This window comes from Eumetopias jubatus, unplaced genomic scaffold, assembly GCF_037043125.1.
Source record: "Eumetopias jubatus isolate StellerSeaLion01/CBP00866 unplaced genomic scaffold, mEumJub1_p1.0 scaffold_16, whole genome shotgun sequence".
Classification (NCBI taxonomy): Eukaryota; Metazoa; Chordata; class Mammalia; order Carnivora; family Otariidae; genus Eumetopias; species Eumetopias jubatus.
In genome coordinates this window covers 52845832-52863838 of record NW_028274822.1, presented here as the reverse complement: position 1 = coordinate 52863838, position 18007 = coordinate 52845832, and the positions used below count along the sequence as shown (strand labels likewise).

General features: G+C 38.1%; 1 protein-coding gene across 4 annotated transcripts in view; it reads right to left on the bottom strand.

The window, feature by feature from the left end:
• The window catches only part of SMCHD1 (structural maintenance of chromosomes flexible hinge domain containing 1), a 139226-nt gene extending 121625 nt beyond the window's left edge, over window positions 1-17601 (bottom strand). For 3 of the 4 annotated variants that reach the window (XM_028092352.2, XM_028092351.2, XM_028092353.2), the window contains exons 1-5: window positions 17053-17600; window positions 9273-9348; window positions 8276-8437; window positions 3536-3618; window positions 2767-2897 (exon numbers count right to left, since the gene is read on the bottom strand). In XM_028092352.2, the coding sequence (XP_027948153.1) occupies window positions 2767-2897; window positions 3536-3618; window positions 8276-8437; window positions 9273-9348; window positions 17053-17229 (629 nt within the window). In that variant the 5' untranslated portion in view covers window positions 17230-17600. Of the gene's footprint in view, window positions 1-2766; window positions 2898-3535; window positions 3619-8275; window positions 8438-9272; window positions 9349-17052 lie in introns of all 4 variants that reach the window. The other variant, XM_028092350.2, reaches the window with a different exon arrangement.
• Window positions 17602-18007: the final 406 nt, after the last annotated feature.

The following is an 18007-nucleotide window of genomic DNA, read 5'->3' as shown; positions in this document are numbered from 1 at the left end:
GTAGTAGCAAGGTGAGAGTTATAAAGAATACTGGCAAGTCAAAACTCTCACTTCATCTCCTCTATTCTCCCCTTCATATACCACACTTGTCTCCTTCCACTGTCCCAAAGAAAACAAGCTGATCATAATTTCAGTGTCTGTCTTTGCTGGTGTTCCTTCTACTTGGAGTACTCTTACCCCAGATCTTCGATTGGCTGTTTTCTTCTAAACATTCAAGCCTCAACTTAAATGCAATCTCAGAGGCCCTCATCTACCTTAAGAGCTGCCCATCAGGCTCTAACATATTACCTGATATTTTCTTAACAGCAATAATCTATAACTGGAACACTTACAAATTTTTTTGTGTGTTTACTTGTTTTTCTCTCTACAACATAAGAGATGGGCCAAGAGAGTCAGCTGTTTTCTACTTTTAGGCTGTCCTCCTTTTCTTCCATAGCCTGTATCCTATGACATCCACCCTTGTATCCAGTAAAAACTTAACTGGAAACAATAAAGCAACTGATAATTTTTTCTATAGGAGAAGCTAGGGGAGTAAGGGGGAACATCTGAAGTTAACAGAAATCAAGAGTGGGTAGGTCAAGGGACTGATACTAGACTCAAAGATGGTATGAGTATAAAATAGCTACAACAGCTGATGGTTTTAGTGATGTAATACCTAAAAACCTAGGACAAAAGCCAGCAACAGGTACCTTTTTATCAAAAATTAAAATCTCCCTAATATTTAAGTTTAAAAGTTTATGTTGTGCTAAGACCTAGAGAAAAATCAGAGTCCATGTTCCATGAATACAGTTAAGATTTACTCTAACACTATAGATTCTACTTCCTTCTCTTCCATTTAAATAAATTTTTTCTAATCTTTTTGGCAATCTACCACCTAATAGTTCTACTGCATGCTAAATTCTATCCCTAGGCTATAAAAGACAAGTGTTCTTTGCCTTCTCTGTGGATATTTTATACATCCTTGAAGTGGCATGTACTCAAGAATATAATGAAAAAGAATGGTTGTAGAAAAGTCTGAGGCTGAGAATAAGAAAGTAGCAACTAAAATGATAGCGTATATAGCTTATATTTACTGATTGCTTACTATAGGCCAGGCTCTTTCCTAAGGATTTTACACAATGGTCTAACTCATTTGGTTCTCACAAAACCTTATGAGGTATTATCCACATTTTACAGATATGTAAACTGAAACTCAGAGAAGTTAAATACCTTGACGAATGTCATACAACTAATTAAGGCTAGATTCAAACCAGGCCAAATGATTTCAGAGCCCTTCTTCATCATGTTGCCTCTCACCATGACACAATCTTTACAAATTTGATAAAAATTCTGTGGGTGCTGAAATTTCAGAAAGAAAGCAAATGTGCTAACTATATTAGTTTTTAACATTGTTAAAATTCTTAAATTTGGATGAATCTCCCTGATGTAATGAAGAGCAAACCAGGACATGAACAAGTATTACTTAATAAGAATACCAACAGATTCTTCCCAAGTATGTTACCTGAAGTACACGACATAGCTAAAAAGAGCAAAAGACTTGTGGGTCATAGCTCTTAGAATTCAGTTAATATCCCAAAGACTTAAACCTTTATATCCCTAACAATTTCTACTATATTTTGTTTCCCCTACAGCATTCTCATTCAGAGTATTTCTACAAGCATATTCTGATACAAAACTCCTGACTAGACTCTACTCCCTAACAGCTATGAATATTTTATAAAGCAGAGCCCAGATGGGCGTCTGGGCGTCTCAGTCAGTTGAGCGCCTAACTCTTGATTTTGGCTCAGGTCATAGTCTCAGGGTTATGGGATTGAGGCCTGTGTCACACTCTGCACTCAGTATGGAGTCGTCTTGTCCCACTCCCTCTGCTCCTCCCCTCCACTCTCTAAATAAAATCTTTTATTTTTTTAAAAGATTTTTATTTATTTGAGAGAGAGAGCACAAGCAAGGGGAGGGGCAAAAGGAGAGGGAGAAGTAGACTCCCTGCTGAGCAGGGAGCCCGAAGCAAGGCTCGATCCCAGGACCCCGAGATCATGACCTAAGCCGAAGGCAGATGCTTAACTGACTGAGCCACCCATATGCCCCTCAAATAAATAAAATCTTTAAAAAAAAAAAAAAGAAAAAAGAAAAAGCAGAGCCCTGAAAGCAGAGCAACAATGAGCTCAACAGAACAAATGTGGTTCATTAGATGCTTTGCAAGAGGTATCAGGTGACTGCTAAAGCTTAGTTTAAAACCATTCTCCTGGGGCACCTGGGTGGCTCAGTCAGTTAAGCGTCTGCCTTTGGCTCAGGTCATGATCCCCGGGGCCTGGGATCGAGCCCCACATCAGGGGCTTCCTGCTCAGTGGAGAGCCTGCTTCTCCCTCTGCCCCTCACCCCACTCATGCTCTCTCCCCCTCTCAAATAAATAAAATCTTTAAAATAAATAAAACCATCCTACTGCTTTAGAGGCCACACAGCTCTCATCAAACCTTAGTAAGGAAAGGGGGAAAGTTCCAAAGTATTTAAGACATCATAATAACTCCTACATATCTTAGAAAATGCAAAAAGAATTCTGCAGTGGAAGAGCATAATATTATGTAGTTTTCACTATTTCTAAGTATTGATAATAAAAAGTTATACAAAAATTCTAAGTATATATGCTAACATACACACTGATAATGTCAAAAGCTCCAATGCACCATGTATAACTAAAGAACTATTAGAGTTCTTATCCTTATTAAAATTCCCAGCTACCCATCAAAAAAATGAATAAGATTTTCTAACCTTTCAAAGTCACCTTGCCTTGTAAATTTTGACAACCTATACACGGCCCAGTTGTTAAGCTGTTTAGAGGTCATTCCTCTTCCATTATCTATCACTGCAACAGCAGGTTTTCCTTGTGTTTCATCAAAAAGCTATGAAATAAGTTCAAAAAGGAAAAGTCAAATCAATATAAAAATATAAAAAGTTAAATATTAAAGAATTTAAATGGGCTCACTCATACACTGCTGGTAGAAGTGTAAATGTATTACAACTTATTAAAAGGTAAGGTCAGCTGTATAAATCAAAGGCCTTAGAATTCTTCATGTCCTTTAATCCAGAAATTCCATTTCTCAGAATTTAGCTTAAGGAACTAACTAGAGACATGTAAAGACCTATAAGGATGTTCATGCCAGCATTATTTACAATGGCAAAAATATAGAAAAAAATCTAAATCTTCAGTAATAAACTATATAATTTATAATATAACCAATAAGTAAAATAGTAGGAATGGAACATTATATTGCAGAATATTTGTGATACGGCAAATGGCTACAACGTACTGTCAAGGGAAAGTAGAAGATCACAAAAAAACAAAATGTACACTATGATCACACATACAGGTATACATATATGCATAGAAAAAAGGGCACATAAAAATTTTAACAATGAAGAGACATCAGATAATTATTTCTACTTTTAGTTTATCTTTATTTTCTAATTTTTCTACAATGAACTTGTAGTATTTTTATAAAAGGAAAAGTTAAATTTCTTTATAGCATTATTTTCTTACCAATTTGATCTGTATTCTTCTAATACCAGTGTTTCTAGACGTAGCAGACAATGAATTGTCAATTAATTCTGCAAGAGCAAATGCTGGAAGAGAATGAGAAGACATTACTGCTTAACTTTTCCCTCCCAAATACTTCATTTAAAAGTTCAAAGTAGAAGAAACTCTGAAGTACCTTAAGCCATCACTTTTATTTTCCAAAGAGCTAGAATTAAAATATTATCCTGATCCTAATGATATAATACATAATAAAGGCATCATCACCAATCACCACCAGCATTAAAAAGCAGTTATCAACCAGTACTTGTAAGGCACTATACGGCATGAATCAGCCAGCCATGATTCCTGGCTTCAAGGAGTTTATAATCTAAAGACAGACATACAGACATAGGAGACAAACAGAAGACCATAACCATAAAATCAAATACTAGTTCATGGTATGTAATACATCATGCACAAGTCAAAAGTTAACACATTTAGAGATGGGGTGGGGGTTGCAAATATAAAGCAACTATAAAAGGGTCTATTAAGAACTAATATTTAGATATAGAAATCTTATGATTAACAGCAATTTATCAAATAGCAGAACGTGTCTAACTGACACAGAACTGCTAATTATTTCCTACTACACAACCAACTTGATATTCAACTTATCACTGGCTCGAATAATAATACTTATTAACGAATATTCTTTCTTCAAGATCACTACTCAAACTATTTCCCGCTTTTATTTCCTTAATTAAAAAAGGGGAACACACCAAATTTATGTCTCTTATTACCACTGAAGTGCAACCCAACTAACACTGTAATTAATCCACAGAGTAGCACACCAGCAAGCATTCCACACTCTGAACACTTACAGGATGGCAATGTTTATAAACTAGAAAGAAATTACCACAAATCCGATATAAGGATCTGGCCAATGGTATTAAGTCTAGAAAATAGAGAAGGAACACTGTAGGAAATGGGAGGCAAAAAAGAGGTAAGAGAAATCTGGAGGGAAAAAATGATTAGAATTTAGTATCTGCTCAGATATAAAATTACAAAAAATAAAGAAATCAACCCAAGATCGTTTTGAGTCTTTGACCAAATAGGATAGTCATATTTCTCATAAAGGGAAAATTTAGAAGGGAAGAATGAAAACAGTTTTCGATGCGATGCCCTACCACTCTGTCAAAGTTCAATGAGTAGAGGTGTTCCATAGGGAGCGAGAACAGATACCAGGCTTCAGAGGATAAAAAAAGCCAGAGGTAACGATTTCTGCTTCACTGATAGAATAGTTAAGATTTGGATAACCTCATTAAGAGAAAAGTATAAAAAAAAAAAAAAGAGTAGCATGACTTGAAGAGCTATCCACCATTTGGTTAAGAATAACCAAAAGCAGCACTAATGGCAAATGAAACAAAAGCAGGGAAAGACCTAGGAATGTACTGTAAAATCATAGTAATCAAAGCAAGAGCTTAAACAGGGAGATTTTCTGCTTGATCATGCAATGACAGCAGGACTGAAAACTAGCACAACCAATCTGGAAGGTAATCAATATATATCAAAAGTCTGAAAAATGAATGTACTTATTGACTCCGTGATTACACATTTAGAAATCTGTCCCCAGAGAAAGAATTAAAAGATTCATTCAATATGCAAATATTTAAACACTATTTTCAGGCATTATTCCAGGAACAGAACAAAACAGATAAGAGTCCTATTCTTGTGGAGTTAACATTCCAGTTAGAAAGATGGAAAAATGATGAGAAAGATGGAAAATGAAATATAATTAACAATTCCTTAGCATGTTAGACAGTGGTATATGTGATGGAGAAAAGAAAGCAGAAAAAAAGAGATCAAATAACAGTAAAGTCACAGAGGGAACCCAGCTGCAATCTTAAACAGGGTGATCAAGGTTAATCTTTGTTGAGAAGGTAATAAACAAGACTTGAAAGAGGGGAGGGAATGAGACAGGGGCTATCCGGGCAAAGAGGCAGAGGGCCCTAAGCTGAGTATACAGCTGGTACTGGAGTGAAAAAGCAGAAAGGAAGAGTTGCAGAAACAAAGGCAGAGAGCAAGCAAAGCAGAGCTACAAAGGCCATATAGATAATTATAGATTTTGGCTTTTATTCTCAGTGAAACGGGGAGCCATCAGTGTTTTCATAGGAAGATGGAACATCTGACTTCTCAAACCTTATGTGGACAGGCATGAAAAGAGAGATGAATTAAGAGTCCACTATATAATCTAGGTGATTCCTCAAGATCAGGTTTTGTAAACAGACAGGGTAAGAAATGGTCATTTCTATATAAATACTGAAGACAGTGCCAATCGGATTTTCTTACAAACTGAAAGGTATGAGACAAAAAAGAATCAATTTGATTTTTGGCCTAAGCAACTGAAAGAACAGAGCAATAATCAATTTGAATGGGAAAATTATGTGTAGTTAGGATTCAGTGAACAGCTTACAGTTCCCATCTTAAGATATGCGAGTGGAGATACCACATGGCAGTTGGACAGACAACACTGGAATTCAGGAAGTAAGTCTGGCATTATTTTCAATATTTGACTAAAAATTACCACTTCTGCGGCACCTGGATGACTCAGTTAAGCACCTGATTCTTGATTTTGGCTGATGTCATGATCTCAGGGTCATGAGATAAGCCTCGTGTCTGGCTCCATGGTCAGCATGGAGTCTGCTTGAGATTCTCTCTCGCTCTCTTTCCCTCTGCCCCTTCCCCCACTCACACACTCTAAGTGGATAAATAAATTCTTAAAAAAAAAAAAAAGTTACCATCTCTACGACCTCCATTGAAGAGTCACTGCCATAACAATGGTATTTAGAACCATGACACTGGACAAGATCACTGAGGAAGTAAGAGAACATACGGGACCAAGGACTAAGCTGTGAGGCACTTCAATATTAAGAAGGTTGAGAAGGGAGGTCAATTATATCTCAATTAAAAAAAAAAAGAAAAAGATGGGAGGAGAAGAGCAGAAAGGCGGCAGCCAGTGAGGTAGAAACAAAACTGGAGTATGGTTTCTCAAAAGCCAAGTGAAAATTATTTTATCAAGGAAGAAAAGTGATAAATTGTGTCAATACCTTGAGTAAAAGAGAACTGAAAGCTGATCACTGGATTTAGCCACCGGTGACCCTCAAAGAGTAAGTACAAGAGAGTGAATAAGAGAGAATGGGAAAAGGAGCGCCACTGCTGTTAGTAAATACAGTCAACTCTTTGGAGGCGTTTTGCTGTAAACAGAAGCAAAAAGCTGGTGAAAGAAGAGTATGATGTTTTTAAGATGGGAGAAATAAGATAGGAGCTTTCTTGTGTATAAGGAACAATATCAGAGGTAATAAGTAGACTGGTTAGGAGTTCAAGCTCCTAATTCCTCTGCTAGGGTTCAAATCCTGGCCCCAACACTTAACTACCAGGGTAGCCTTTGTCAAGCTACCTAAAATCTCTTAGCCTCAAGTTTCTTCTGCAAAGTAGGGTCATTAGTAACATTATTTACCACATAGGATCAAGGATTAAATAATGTTCATAAAGAACTTGGCATGGTGCCTGGCACAGCAGCTGATACTAATACTACTAAGTCTTATGGTGAGGATGCATACGATTTAGACAAAAGAATATTCAGTCATGTGTAACAATAAAAAAAGACTGAAAACAACCTAAATGTCTAAAAGAACACTGTTCAAAGAAATTTGTTGTATAAATACTACATAAACACTATAAAAACAAATATACATGGATATATGTACTAAAGATGCTCATTTCAAACAAAAAAGGTTAAAGAAGTATGCTCCATATAAAACCAATAAAAAAGAAAAAATATATAAAAAGGTCTGAAATGATAAACACCAAAGTATAAGTGGTGGTTCTATCTAGGTGGTAGAGATATGATGTTCTTTCTGCTTATCCACGTCTTCTAATTTCCTACCAACTATAATGCATACACCGTAAGAAAAAATATTTTTAATAAGAAAGTTTATAATGAACATCTAAGTAGTATTCAACACTTTGGCAGGATCCAGACAGAAAAGACTCTCTAGGGGCGCCTGGGTGGCTCAGTAGGTTAAGCAGCTACCTTCAGCTCAGGTCATGATCCCAGGGTCCTGGGATCGAGCCCCACATCAGGCTCCTTGTTCGGTGGAGAGCCTGCTTCTCCCTCTCCCTCTGCCTGCCTGCCGTTCCCCCTGCTTGTGCTCCCTCCCTCTCTCTGTGTCAAATAAATAAAATCTTCAAAAAAGAAAAACTCTCTCTAAATCAACTGATTTGTAAAGATCACTAGCAAACAGTCCAAAGGTAGGATAAAAACTTGTGACAAGTAAAGGTGGAAAGAAATAAGAAAGAAATGGAGACCAGAACACAAACTACTTACTTGTGTAGTTCAGTTATACAAATTTGCAAGGTAAGAAAAATATTTTCTCAATTGGGAGACATCTACAGGAGGCCAGGAAGAATAGATCAGAGTACACAGGAGATGGAAAGATAGGTAGGTACATTTCTTATGAGTTAAAATGCAATGAATTATAATAGATTAGTTTTAAAGGAGAGGCATCTTTACTCTGAAGATGACTTAGCTAGAAAAAGAAACATATTGTGATGAAGAGGCTGAAGTAAGGAAGTTCACAATGTCTGGTCATAATCTTCTAATTAAAGTAGAAAGAATTTTTAAACAGTGAAGGAATGTAACATGTGGTCAAGGGATAAAAGAGAGTAATAGTTTGTTGAAATTAGTATAAATGTAATACTTACGCAAAGGATTTTGTCCTTCACTTGCATAATATTCATACATGCCACTTTTAACCAGTGTGTCATAGTGAGGTAGGAAGTCAATTCGTTCTTTTGTAGCTGTTAGTAGTAACTGATTGACTGACTGTAGCAGGTATAGAGTGACTCCATCTTTAACAGTGTCATCTGTAATTAAGAAATAGTATCTTAAGCACTACACTAGCATCAGAAACACAATGGATTTATAATTTTAAATATGCAAATTGTATTTATAAGGTATCTTTAAAGATGATACAGGCAAACCCTCAAACAATGGATCTATCTATAAATTCAGCTGTGTAGGCCCAAATACTTCCACTCATCTGAAACACTCAATTCTTAAACAAGTTAAACTATCACAGGAAATCAGATGATGAACTGCATTAGAGTGGCATTAACATGAACGGAGAAGTAGGATTAAACTCAAAACGAATCATGCATGAAAACCTGGCATGTCCTGGAATCTAATTAGATAAAAAAATATAATGGAAGAATCCAAGTTCCTGAGAATTAACTCCTCGAGGTCCAAGTAAAAAAAGTGTGCCCAGGTGTTGCACAACATCTCATCTTCTGCAGCCATAACCGATAACTACATTTCTATAATCTTGTTTTAAAAATACGACCTCGGGGCACCTGGGTGGCTCACTCTGTTAAGCATCTGACTTGATTTCAGCTCAGGTCATGATCCCAGGGTGGTGAGATCGAGCCCTAAGTCAGGCTCTATGAACTCTGCTGGAAGTCTGCTGGAGATTCTCTCCTCCCCCAACTTGAACTTGTGTGCTCTTTAAAATAAATAAATCTTAAAAAAAGAAAAAAAACATGATCTCTGCACAAACTGTGCACATGTATTTCCCCCTCCATCCCAAGAAAGTAACCAAAATTATCAATAGTTTTAGATACTTATCTGTGTAAGGAAATAGTTATTGCCCTATGATGTACTAGAACATATTAAATATAAAGGCATCAATTAAACACTGCTTACCAAAATTATCACAGGTTATTTCCTTCCTACTTGTTGTTGTAATAACAAATTTCTCTTCAGGTGAAATGCCAAGTGTCTATCCAAAATAATAGGAATAAAATCAATTATTACACAAAGGAAATAAATATGCCATTCAAGTTTATAAGAATGAAAATATTGATAGTATATCATAATTTTAAAACAATTACTACATTTACCTAAAAAATCTAAGTCTAGATACTTTAAAATTTTTTCTTTGCATAATTAAGCACAGCTCTATTAATTACCTATTTGCTTAACAAGGTTGTTTTTTCTGCTACTCGCATATAAGCCACCTAGGAACATGATGATTAGGTGGAACATTTTCTAAAGGGTTTTAATACGAACAGGACCTCCTAGGCAAAAGGCATGCTATTTCTTGTCAATACATAAGTAAACTTATTTGGAGCAAATCATTAACACTTCTGTTCATATAGATTAAATATTTAAATACGTAAAAACAAAAGTACTAGAAAAAAATAGAAGTTAATATTTTATAACACTAAGATAAGGACAGCCATGCTATGCAGGATTTTCTATATTAAAGACTTTATTATGATCCCTTCAAACAGAATAACTTTTTAAAAATTAAGGCAAAGTATAAATTATGAAAGGGAATTGCAACAGGAGACAGCATCCTTAAGAAACAAAAAGTCTTCATAAAACAAGATGAAGATCAACAAAGAGAAAGAGCAAAAAGTGATGATCAAAAGGAAAAAATACAAATGAATGTCCAATGAACACACAAAAACCTGAAATTTTACAACTAATCAAAAAATGAGAATTAGAAAAGAGTTAACATTTTCATTAAAATTTTATAGATCTTTAAAATTAAAAGACATACACTCTTTCTAAAATTAAACAACAACGTACAGGTAAGTGAGAAGACCAACTTCTGCTTCAGGTAACGATGGACTAACCTTAGACCAGCCTTACCACCAAAGACAACTAAAGAAATCTAGACTAATGATACCTGAATCTTCAATAGCTATACTAAACCCTATTGGTTCCCACTGAAACTAATTAAGGCACCAACTCCTAACTCTGAAGCCTATTGAAGAGAAAGAATAAAGCATTTATCCTGTTTTGTACCAACTATAGTTATAGGTAACCAAATGGTTCTACTCTGATGAGGCAAAGCTGTTCTTTTGAGAACTCTAGCTAATAAACGTAAGAGGAATGGCAATCAGAGTATCACCATCAATAGATAAACCATCAGCTCAAACTTTTATTAAGAAGGAATCCAGCTGAAACTACCAGAATCCCACTAATATGACCTTAGCATTGCTAAGGGTGGGAGAAATACCCCTTTATTACATAGGTAATTATTGATATGACAGAACATAAATACCAGCACCACCTATGAAGTATTCTTTGCCTCCATACCTCAAAGAAGTTGAACCTAAATTTTGTTTATAAACCTTTAAAAATAATTTGTTTACAGGTTATATGGAGCTAGAACAAGTTACACCATAAAGGAGCACAGACAAATCCAGAATGTGCAATATTAAAGAAAAACCTAGGGGCGCCTGGGTGGCTCAGTCGTTAAGCGTCTGCCTTCTGCTCAGGTCATGATCCCAGGGTCCTGGGACCGAGCACCGCATCAGGCTCCCTGTTCAGCAGGAAGTCTGCTTCTCCCTCTCCCATTCCCCCTGCTTGTGTTCCCTCTCTCACTGTCTGTCATATAAATAAATAAAATCTTAAAAAAAAAAAAAACCTACTTGATTTCTTCAACAAGCCAATGTCAGGAAAAATAAAAGAGATTGGGAAAGAGGGTTTTGCTTAAATGCTCTCAATTTTAAAAGAATTAAGACGCGTAAAAATTCAAATTCACATTTGAGGACCCAGTTGGAATCCTGATTTAAATACATTAAAAAGACATTTTGAGACAGATATCTGAATATGGACTAAGCTATTAGATAATATTTTAAGATGTTAATTTTGATGGTATGATCACAGAAATGCATGTGAAATATATAGGAGCAAAGTGAAATCAAGAACCAAAAAGACAAAAATGATGCTTGTGTGGTAAATATTTTGTAACTATTGAATCTGGATGATGAGTTAATGTGGGCTCATTATACTATTATCTCTTTATAGATGTTTGAAGTATTTTATAAGAAAAATTTGTAATGTAAAATATAATATAATAGATCAGTGGAAGAGAACAGTGGACCCTGAAACAGACCCACATATATATACATAGAGATCTTGGCAAATAAGGGGTGACGTTATATATTGACGGGGAAAGAATAATTTCAATGAATGACATTGAAATACCTAGTAAACTGCATAAAAATAGGTAAAATAAGATCCCCATCTCAACATACACAAAAAGAAATTCCAAGAGAATTAAAGACGCTGCATATTAACCCAAAATTTTAGAGGAAAACACAGCGGAATAATTTTGAGAAAAGGATTTCTGAAAATATATAAAAAGTGCAAGCCACAAAGGAAAAAACTAGAAAATATGAAAAGATGCTCACATTCACTAGTTATTAGAGAAATTAAAATAACTTATCATTCCCATGAGACTGGCAAAAATTTTAAGCCCTGATAATACAAAGTATAGACCTCCATATAGGGAAACTGGACCTTACCCACTGCTGGGAAGACTGAAAATCAGTAAAACTATATTGAAGAGCAATCTGGTATACTTTACTAAAACTAAAGATAATCATCTCCCGGGGCGCCTGGGTGGCTCAGTCATTAAGCGTCTGCCTTAGGCTCAGGTCATGATCCCAGGGTCCTGGGATAGAGCCCTGCATCAGGCTCCGTGCTCAGCGGGAAGCCTGCTTCTCCCTCTCCCACTCCCCCTGCTTGTATTCCCTCTTTTGCTGTGTCTGTCAAATAAATCTTAAAAAAAAAAAAAAAAGATAATCATCTCCCATGTAATTCCATCCTACAGAAATGAAACTATGGATATAATCTGATGGGGAATAAAACTGTACTTATTTAACAAATAAAAACTTTTTACAGAACTTTATTAAGGTTTTGTGCATTGAGTATTTTTTTAGCTAGTACTACCTTATTTCTACAGTGTCCCAATTGTTAGATCATGTGCTTATGTATCCTGTAAAACAAAATTTGTTCTTACAGTTACTGAAAAAACTATGTGCCAAGTTGAATTTTTAAGATCTACATATATCTGGGGCGCCCGGGTGGCTCAGTCGTTGAAGCGTCTGCCTTCGGCTCAGGTCATGATCCCAGGGTCCTGGGATCAAGCCCCCCATTGGGCTCCCTGCTCCATGGGAAGCCTGCTTCTCCCTCTCCCACTCCCCCGGCTTGTGTTCCCTGTGTCTCTGTCAAATAAATAAAATCTTAAAAAAAAAAAACTACATATATCGGAAAAGTATTTATATCTAATTATTCCATACACTCTTCTCCATTAATCAATTATTATGCAAGATACTAAGCTATCTTTTTTCTTTACCTATAATTCTATATAATTATTTCTTGAATTCATAATTTTTCCAAATATTTAAAAGCTTTGATATTTGACAAATATAAATATTTTTAATTATTCATTATGCTTTTGTTCAATATGGCATACCCTTTTCTCTCCATATTTTTAGTCTAAATTCTATCTTATCAGACTTAAACTAAAGTCTTTCATGTGTTTGTATTAACCCGGCCTTGACTAGATATACCTCCTCTGCCTTTCCCTATATGAAAGCAGGATAACATTCTGTCTGGGAAATAGTCTTGCTCAGATTTTTTTCATTTTTATAAGAACATTTTGGTCCCATCTTTTTCCGAATTAATTGGTAATGAAGACGGAAGTGCCCTTAACGGGTAATAAAAATTACCTGCCCTCCACCTCTTTAGGTCAGCTTCAAACTACCTACTGCCCAACTTCTCTCAAAAGCCAATTTTAAGAAATATCTATAAAAGGCTAAATTGTAGTCCATAAAATCTTCAAATACTTTAAAGTTCATCCATGGATTAAGTCAGAAACTATATACTTCAATGCACTGCTCTGAAACTCTGCAAACTAGCCTTTAATGATTTGTCCTTTGACATTATATCCAATGGTTTTGTCCCTGAATCACTCACAGACCAGGAACACCCATATTGCACTTGAGTGAGAAATCTCTAAAAAAAAAAATTTGAGTGGTTAAAGCAGCTTGCATTACCCGAAATAATACATATACCCTACCTTGCGTTAAGGGAAATAAGCAGCAGACTTTCCTATCTTTAGGTATGTTGTCCATTTTACCAGGATTTGTAAGGAATCTAAGGAGAAATTTTTCTCAAGTCAAAGCTTTGCTTCATTAGCACTTGGAATGTTTTTATTTTACAGACACTGTAGTTTTTCTATAAATTATCTGTCCTTTTGTTTTGACCTCTAAGAAACTCAAAGCTGATTTCATGGCTCAGCAATGGTGTAAGATATTTGTAAGATATTATCAAAGTTTATTAACTCTCCTCAGGTTACTATTTTATTCCATCCTATAACTACTTTTATGTTTCCTTTTCTTGAATTTTTTTTAAGATTTTATTTTTAAGTAATCTCTGCAACCAACATGGAGCTCGAACCCACAACCCCAAGATCAAGAGTCACATGCTCTACAAATTGAGCCAGCCAGGCACCCCTTATCTTCTGGAATTTTTAATATATGTACCCTACGTACAAGTTTTTTTAAAGGAAGAGAGTGATTCATGTAACTAAACAGCTATAAACCAACTATTAGGTAGGCTCCTGCCCTCAAGGACCACACAGAATTTTTTTTTTTTTTTTTTAAAGTACAATAGCATAAGTGCCATGGCAGGGTCACAAGGTATAGTGAAACCATACAAAGGAAAAAATATGGAGATGGAGGGGAAGGTTTGCATACTTCCCTTAATGTCTGGATATATCTTAAGAACTAGCCAAATGAATCATCCTCTAATCTTTGATTCTGCAAGGCCACAAGCGTTCAGGTGAGTCAATAGCTGCTTATCACAGTTCTAAGGGATTCTTCCAGATCTGTTCTTTCCTCTTTTTTTTTTTAAACTCTTTCTTCTTCCTTCCTCTTGATTGCTCCCTTTTTCCACAAGGTGAGCTTTCCCCAAATAACAGTTTAGGATCCATAATATTTTCTAGCACTACTGACACTTATTGGTTTAAGTTCTAATGAAAAACTTCAATTTAGTGCACTATTTTACCCCCCCCCACACACACACACAAAGAAGATGAAGGCTTTAATAAACAGTGTGGACATTGTGGAGGTTTTAATAAAAATAACAAGCTTCAGAATCAATCAGACCTAGATTCTGATCCCAGTTTCACTGTTTATCTGTATAACCTTGGACTTAATTCAGTAATTTAATTCAGTTGTTCATATAGGTAATGGAAACAAGGTTATAGGATTAGGTTATATAATCTAATGATACTTTAAAAAGTAAATCCTCTGAAAAAAGTTAGCCTTCCATTTTTTTTTCTTACTAGTTCTTCCCTCTCACTTCTAATCAAATTTAACCTTTGTCTCTTCCAGCAAGAAGAAGTGGGAAGAAGGAAGAATGAACTAGTCAAAAGAAATATTTTCCTTGGTTTTCAAATTAATATATTGAAGGAATGGGGCACCTGGGTGGCTCAGTCAGTTAAGCGTCTGCCTTCAGCTCAGGTTGTGTTCTGGGGGTCCTGGGATAGAGGCCACCTCAAGCTCCCTGCTCAGTGGGAGTCTGCTTCTCCCTCTCCCTCTCCCTCTCCCCCAGGCTCATGCGCACACTCTTGCTCTCTCAAATAAAATCTTTAAAAAATATATATTCAAAGAATGGAATAAATATATATGTTCCCTATTACAACTTAATTTGAGGCAAAGTGGTATAACAGAAAGAATATGGGTTTTGGGTTTGAAACCTAATTTGAGACTGTACTATCTGTTTGACTTGAGTCACCCATTTCCAAAAGTGCGTTTCCACTTCTGTAATAATACTTCCCCTATCTAACAGTTAGTGAGACTTCTCACAGAGAGAATTTATTTCTAGATGGAGGGTAAATGAGTACAACCTTTTTGAAAACCAACCTGAAAATACCTATCAAGACCTTTAAAAATAATCCTGACCTTGGAGAAATTTCACTTCCAAGAGCTTAAACTAAAGAAAAATAAAAGACATAAAAGACTACTATTCAGAGATGTTTATCATGGCATTACTTAAAATTGAAAGTAATGTAAATGTCGACAAAAAGAAGGGATTTGGTTATGTAAACAGTGGTACTAAACAAACCATTTCAAACTTTGATTATGAAGACTTGCATTAAAATAGAAAAATACTAACAATATTAAGTGAAAAAATAGCTATTAAAAAAATTGGGGTAAGAATACAAAGAAATACCCCAAGTGCTACCAGCAGTTATAAATTTTACAGTGAAGAAAAGATTTACTTTTTTCCCCTCCAGCTCCGTATTTTCTTTATTTTGCTGATCTTTTTAACAATAAAAATAAACATAAAGGGTTTCCCTTTTTTTGGGTATGGTTTTGAATGGAAAACATTCATCAAAAAAAGATGAGCACTCATTCATTCAGTTTTCATATATACATGGGAATCTGCTATATCCAGGCATAGAATGAATTCACTCTTTATACATAATTTTTCGTTTCATTCATTCATTGTAATTTCGACATTTACCATGTGCCAGGCACAGTTCTAGACAGTGGGAATACGTTGTGAACAAACCCAAGGTCCTTGCTCCCAAGTCCCTTTTATTCTATGGGTCTTGATTTCAATTATTTCAGCAACTACAGAGTTATGTGTCTAGAACAGTACTAAATCATCAGTCTAATCAATTTAAAACAAACAATGCTTCACACAAAGTTCTCTTTACTTGGAAGCTAAGTGTTCTTTGTAGCCTAAAAAGAACTTCATGTGGTTAACGCTGCACAGGACTGTATCCCTTCTTTAAAGCTCAGGCACCATCTCCACCTCCCACCTATAAAATTCTTCACAGTTTAAAGTAGCTTTTCCTACGTAGTTATTAATTTTTAAAGCAAACTAATACAGTGGAGATACATGTAGCACAAATACATATATATATTCACACACATATATCTCTCACACATATATATCTCTCACACATATATATGCACACACTCAGGCATACACACCCTTCTTTGGTGTTCCACAGCTACCCACAGGCACCTTTCGAGTTAGTTCTAAAACTTTCAAGGGCTAGGGTTCAGAAAACCAGAAGGGCAGCTTCCACCTGCGAAGCTAACTGGGACAAGTGTTTTCACTACGGAAGGACCCCGCCAGGGCGGGCCCATAAACCTTGACAGGACGGCCCGGGAAATTATGGTATCATTTAATGAACCTGAGGTCAATCGACTCCAGGAATTTCAGAACTCCTGACAGAGCCATCGGGTTCTAACTGCGCTCGTATTTTTTTTAAAAAGTTCCACACGAAGAGACACAAGTGGCTTTCCCTACTGGAAGATGAGTTTAGAGTACTAAGGCCTTAGAGTACTAAGGTCGCCACAGGCCAATTAAGCCCGAGGTATGAAACCCTGGCCAGCGAGAACCACCCCCACCCCGACCCCGTAAAAGGGCAGGGGGAGGCCCACGGAGATGCTGGCTCTGTACTCCCAGGCCGAGGCTGGGACCGGCCCAAAGCTTCCAGCCGCCGGGCCACAGGCATGGCGGGCACCCGAGAGAGAGAAGCCAAGGCCGCAGAACTAGGGCCAGGTGACAGGTTTATTGCCCCTGGTGAGCAACTTGAGTGTCTCGTCACCCTCCTAACCCAAACTCTACCCGCGCATCCCTCCTTTGCCCCTTCGCGTACCTGACACACAGAGGCGCGGAACCTTGCGTAGTCCGAGCGCTCCTCGACCTGCAACACCCGGTCCCCGAGCTCGGACTCCTTCTCGCGCCGGTCAAACAAGTACACCGTCCTGCAGCCGTCGCCTCCGCCGTCCTCTCCGGTCCCCACCGAGGGCCCGCCGCCGCCCGCCGCTGCCATATTGGGGGAAAGGAGAAAAAACAGCAGCGCCGGCGTCTACCGCGGCCGCGCTCAGGGCCGAGGTGCAGACTCCGCGCGGCGTTCTTCAGCTCCAGCCCCCGGGGCGGTGCGAGGCCTCTAGCCCGGCGCGCTGCAGCTCCTCCCTCAGCGGCGGAGGCGGCGGCCAAGCAGCGGCAGGCGCGAGGATCACCCGGGAACCGATTCAAACGAGCTCCTGCTCGTGCACACGTCACTTCCGCGGCCCGTCGCTCCCGGGGAGAAGGGGGCGCGCAGCGCGCTCTTCGTAGGGCCGGGACCCGCGCCCGCCGCCTCCCACGCAAACCTCGCAGCTGGACCCCGGACCAGGGCGGCCGCCCGGGGCTGTGGCGCAGAAGGAAGAAGGGCCGACCGCCGCGCAGAGGAGGCGGGGCGAATCCGGCAGGCCGCGCGAGCGGGGCGGGGCTTCAGCGCCCACCGCCCAGGGCCCGCCCCTTTCGCCTTCGAGAAGTTGCGAGGGAAGCGCGGTTCCTTGCGGGCGCCTGCGCTCTTGAGGGGAGACCCAAAGCCTAGGAGGGAGAGCTAGTGCCAAGACCGGGGGTCTTCGGAGTGGTTGTTTTGTGCCGGCCGTTAGGGTCCTGGTACCTTCTAGCTTCAACGTGACGCCCGACCGAATCTGCCTGGCCTCGATCTCCTGGCGCCGTGGTGGTGCTGCCCCGGCCAGGGATGCTGCCCCGCGCCCGGGTCGCGGGAATGCGGCGGCGGGAAGCGTCAGGCCGGCGGGCCTCGCTGGGTTGGATTT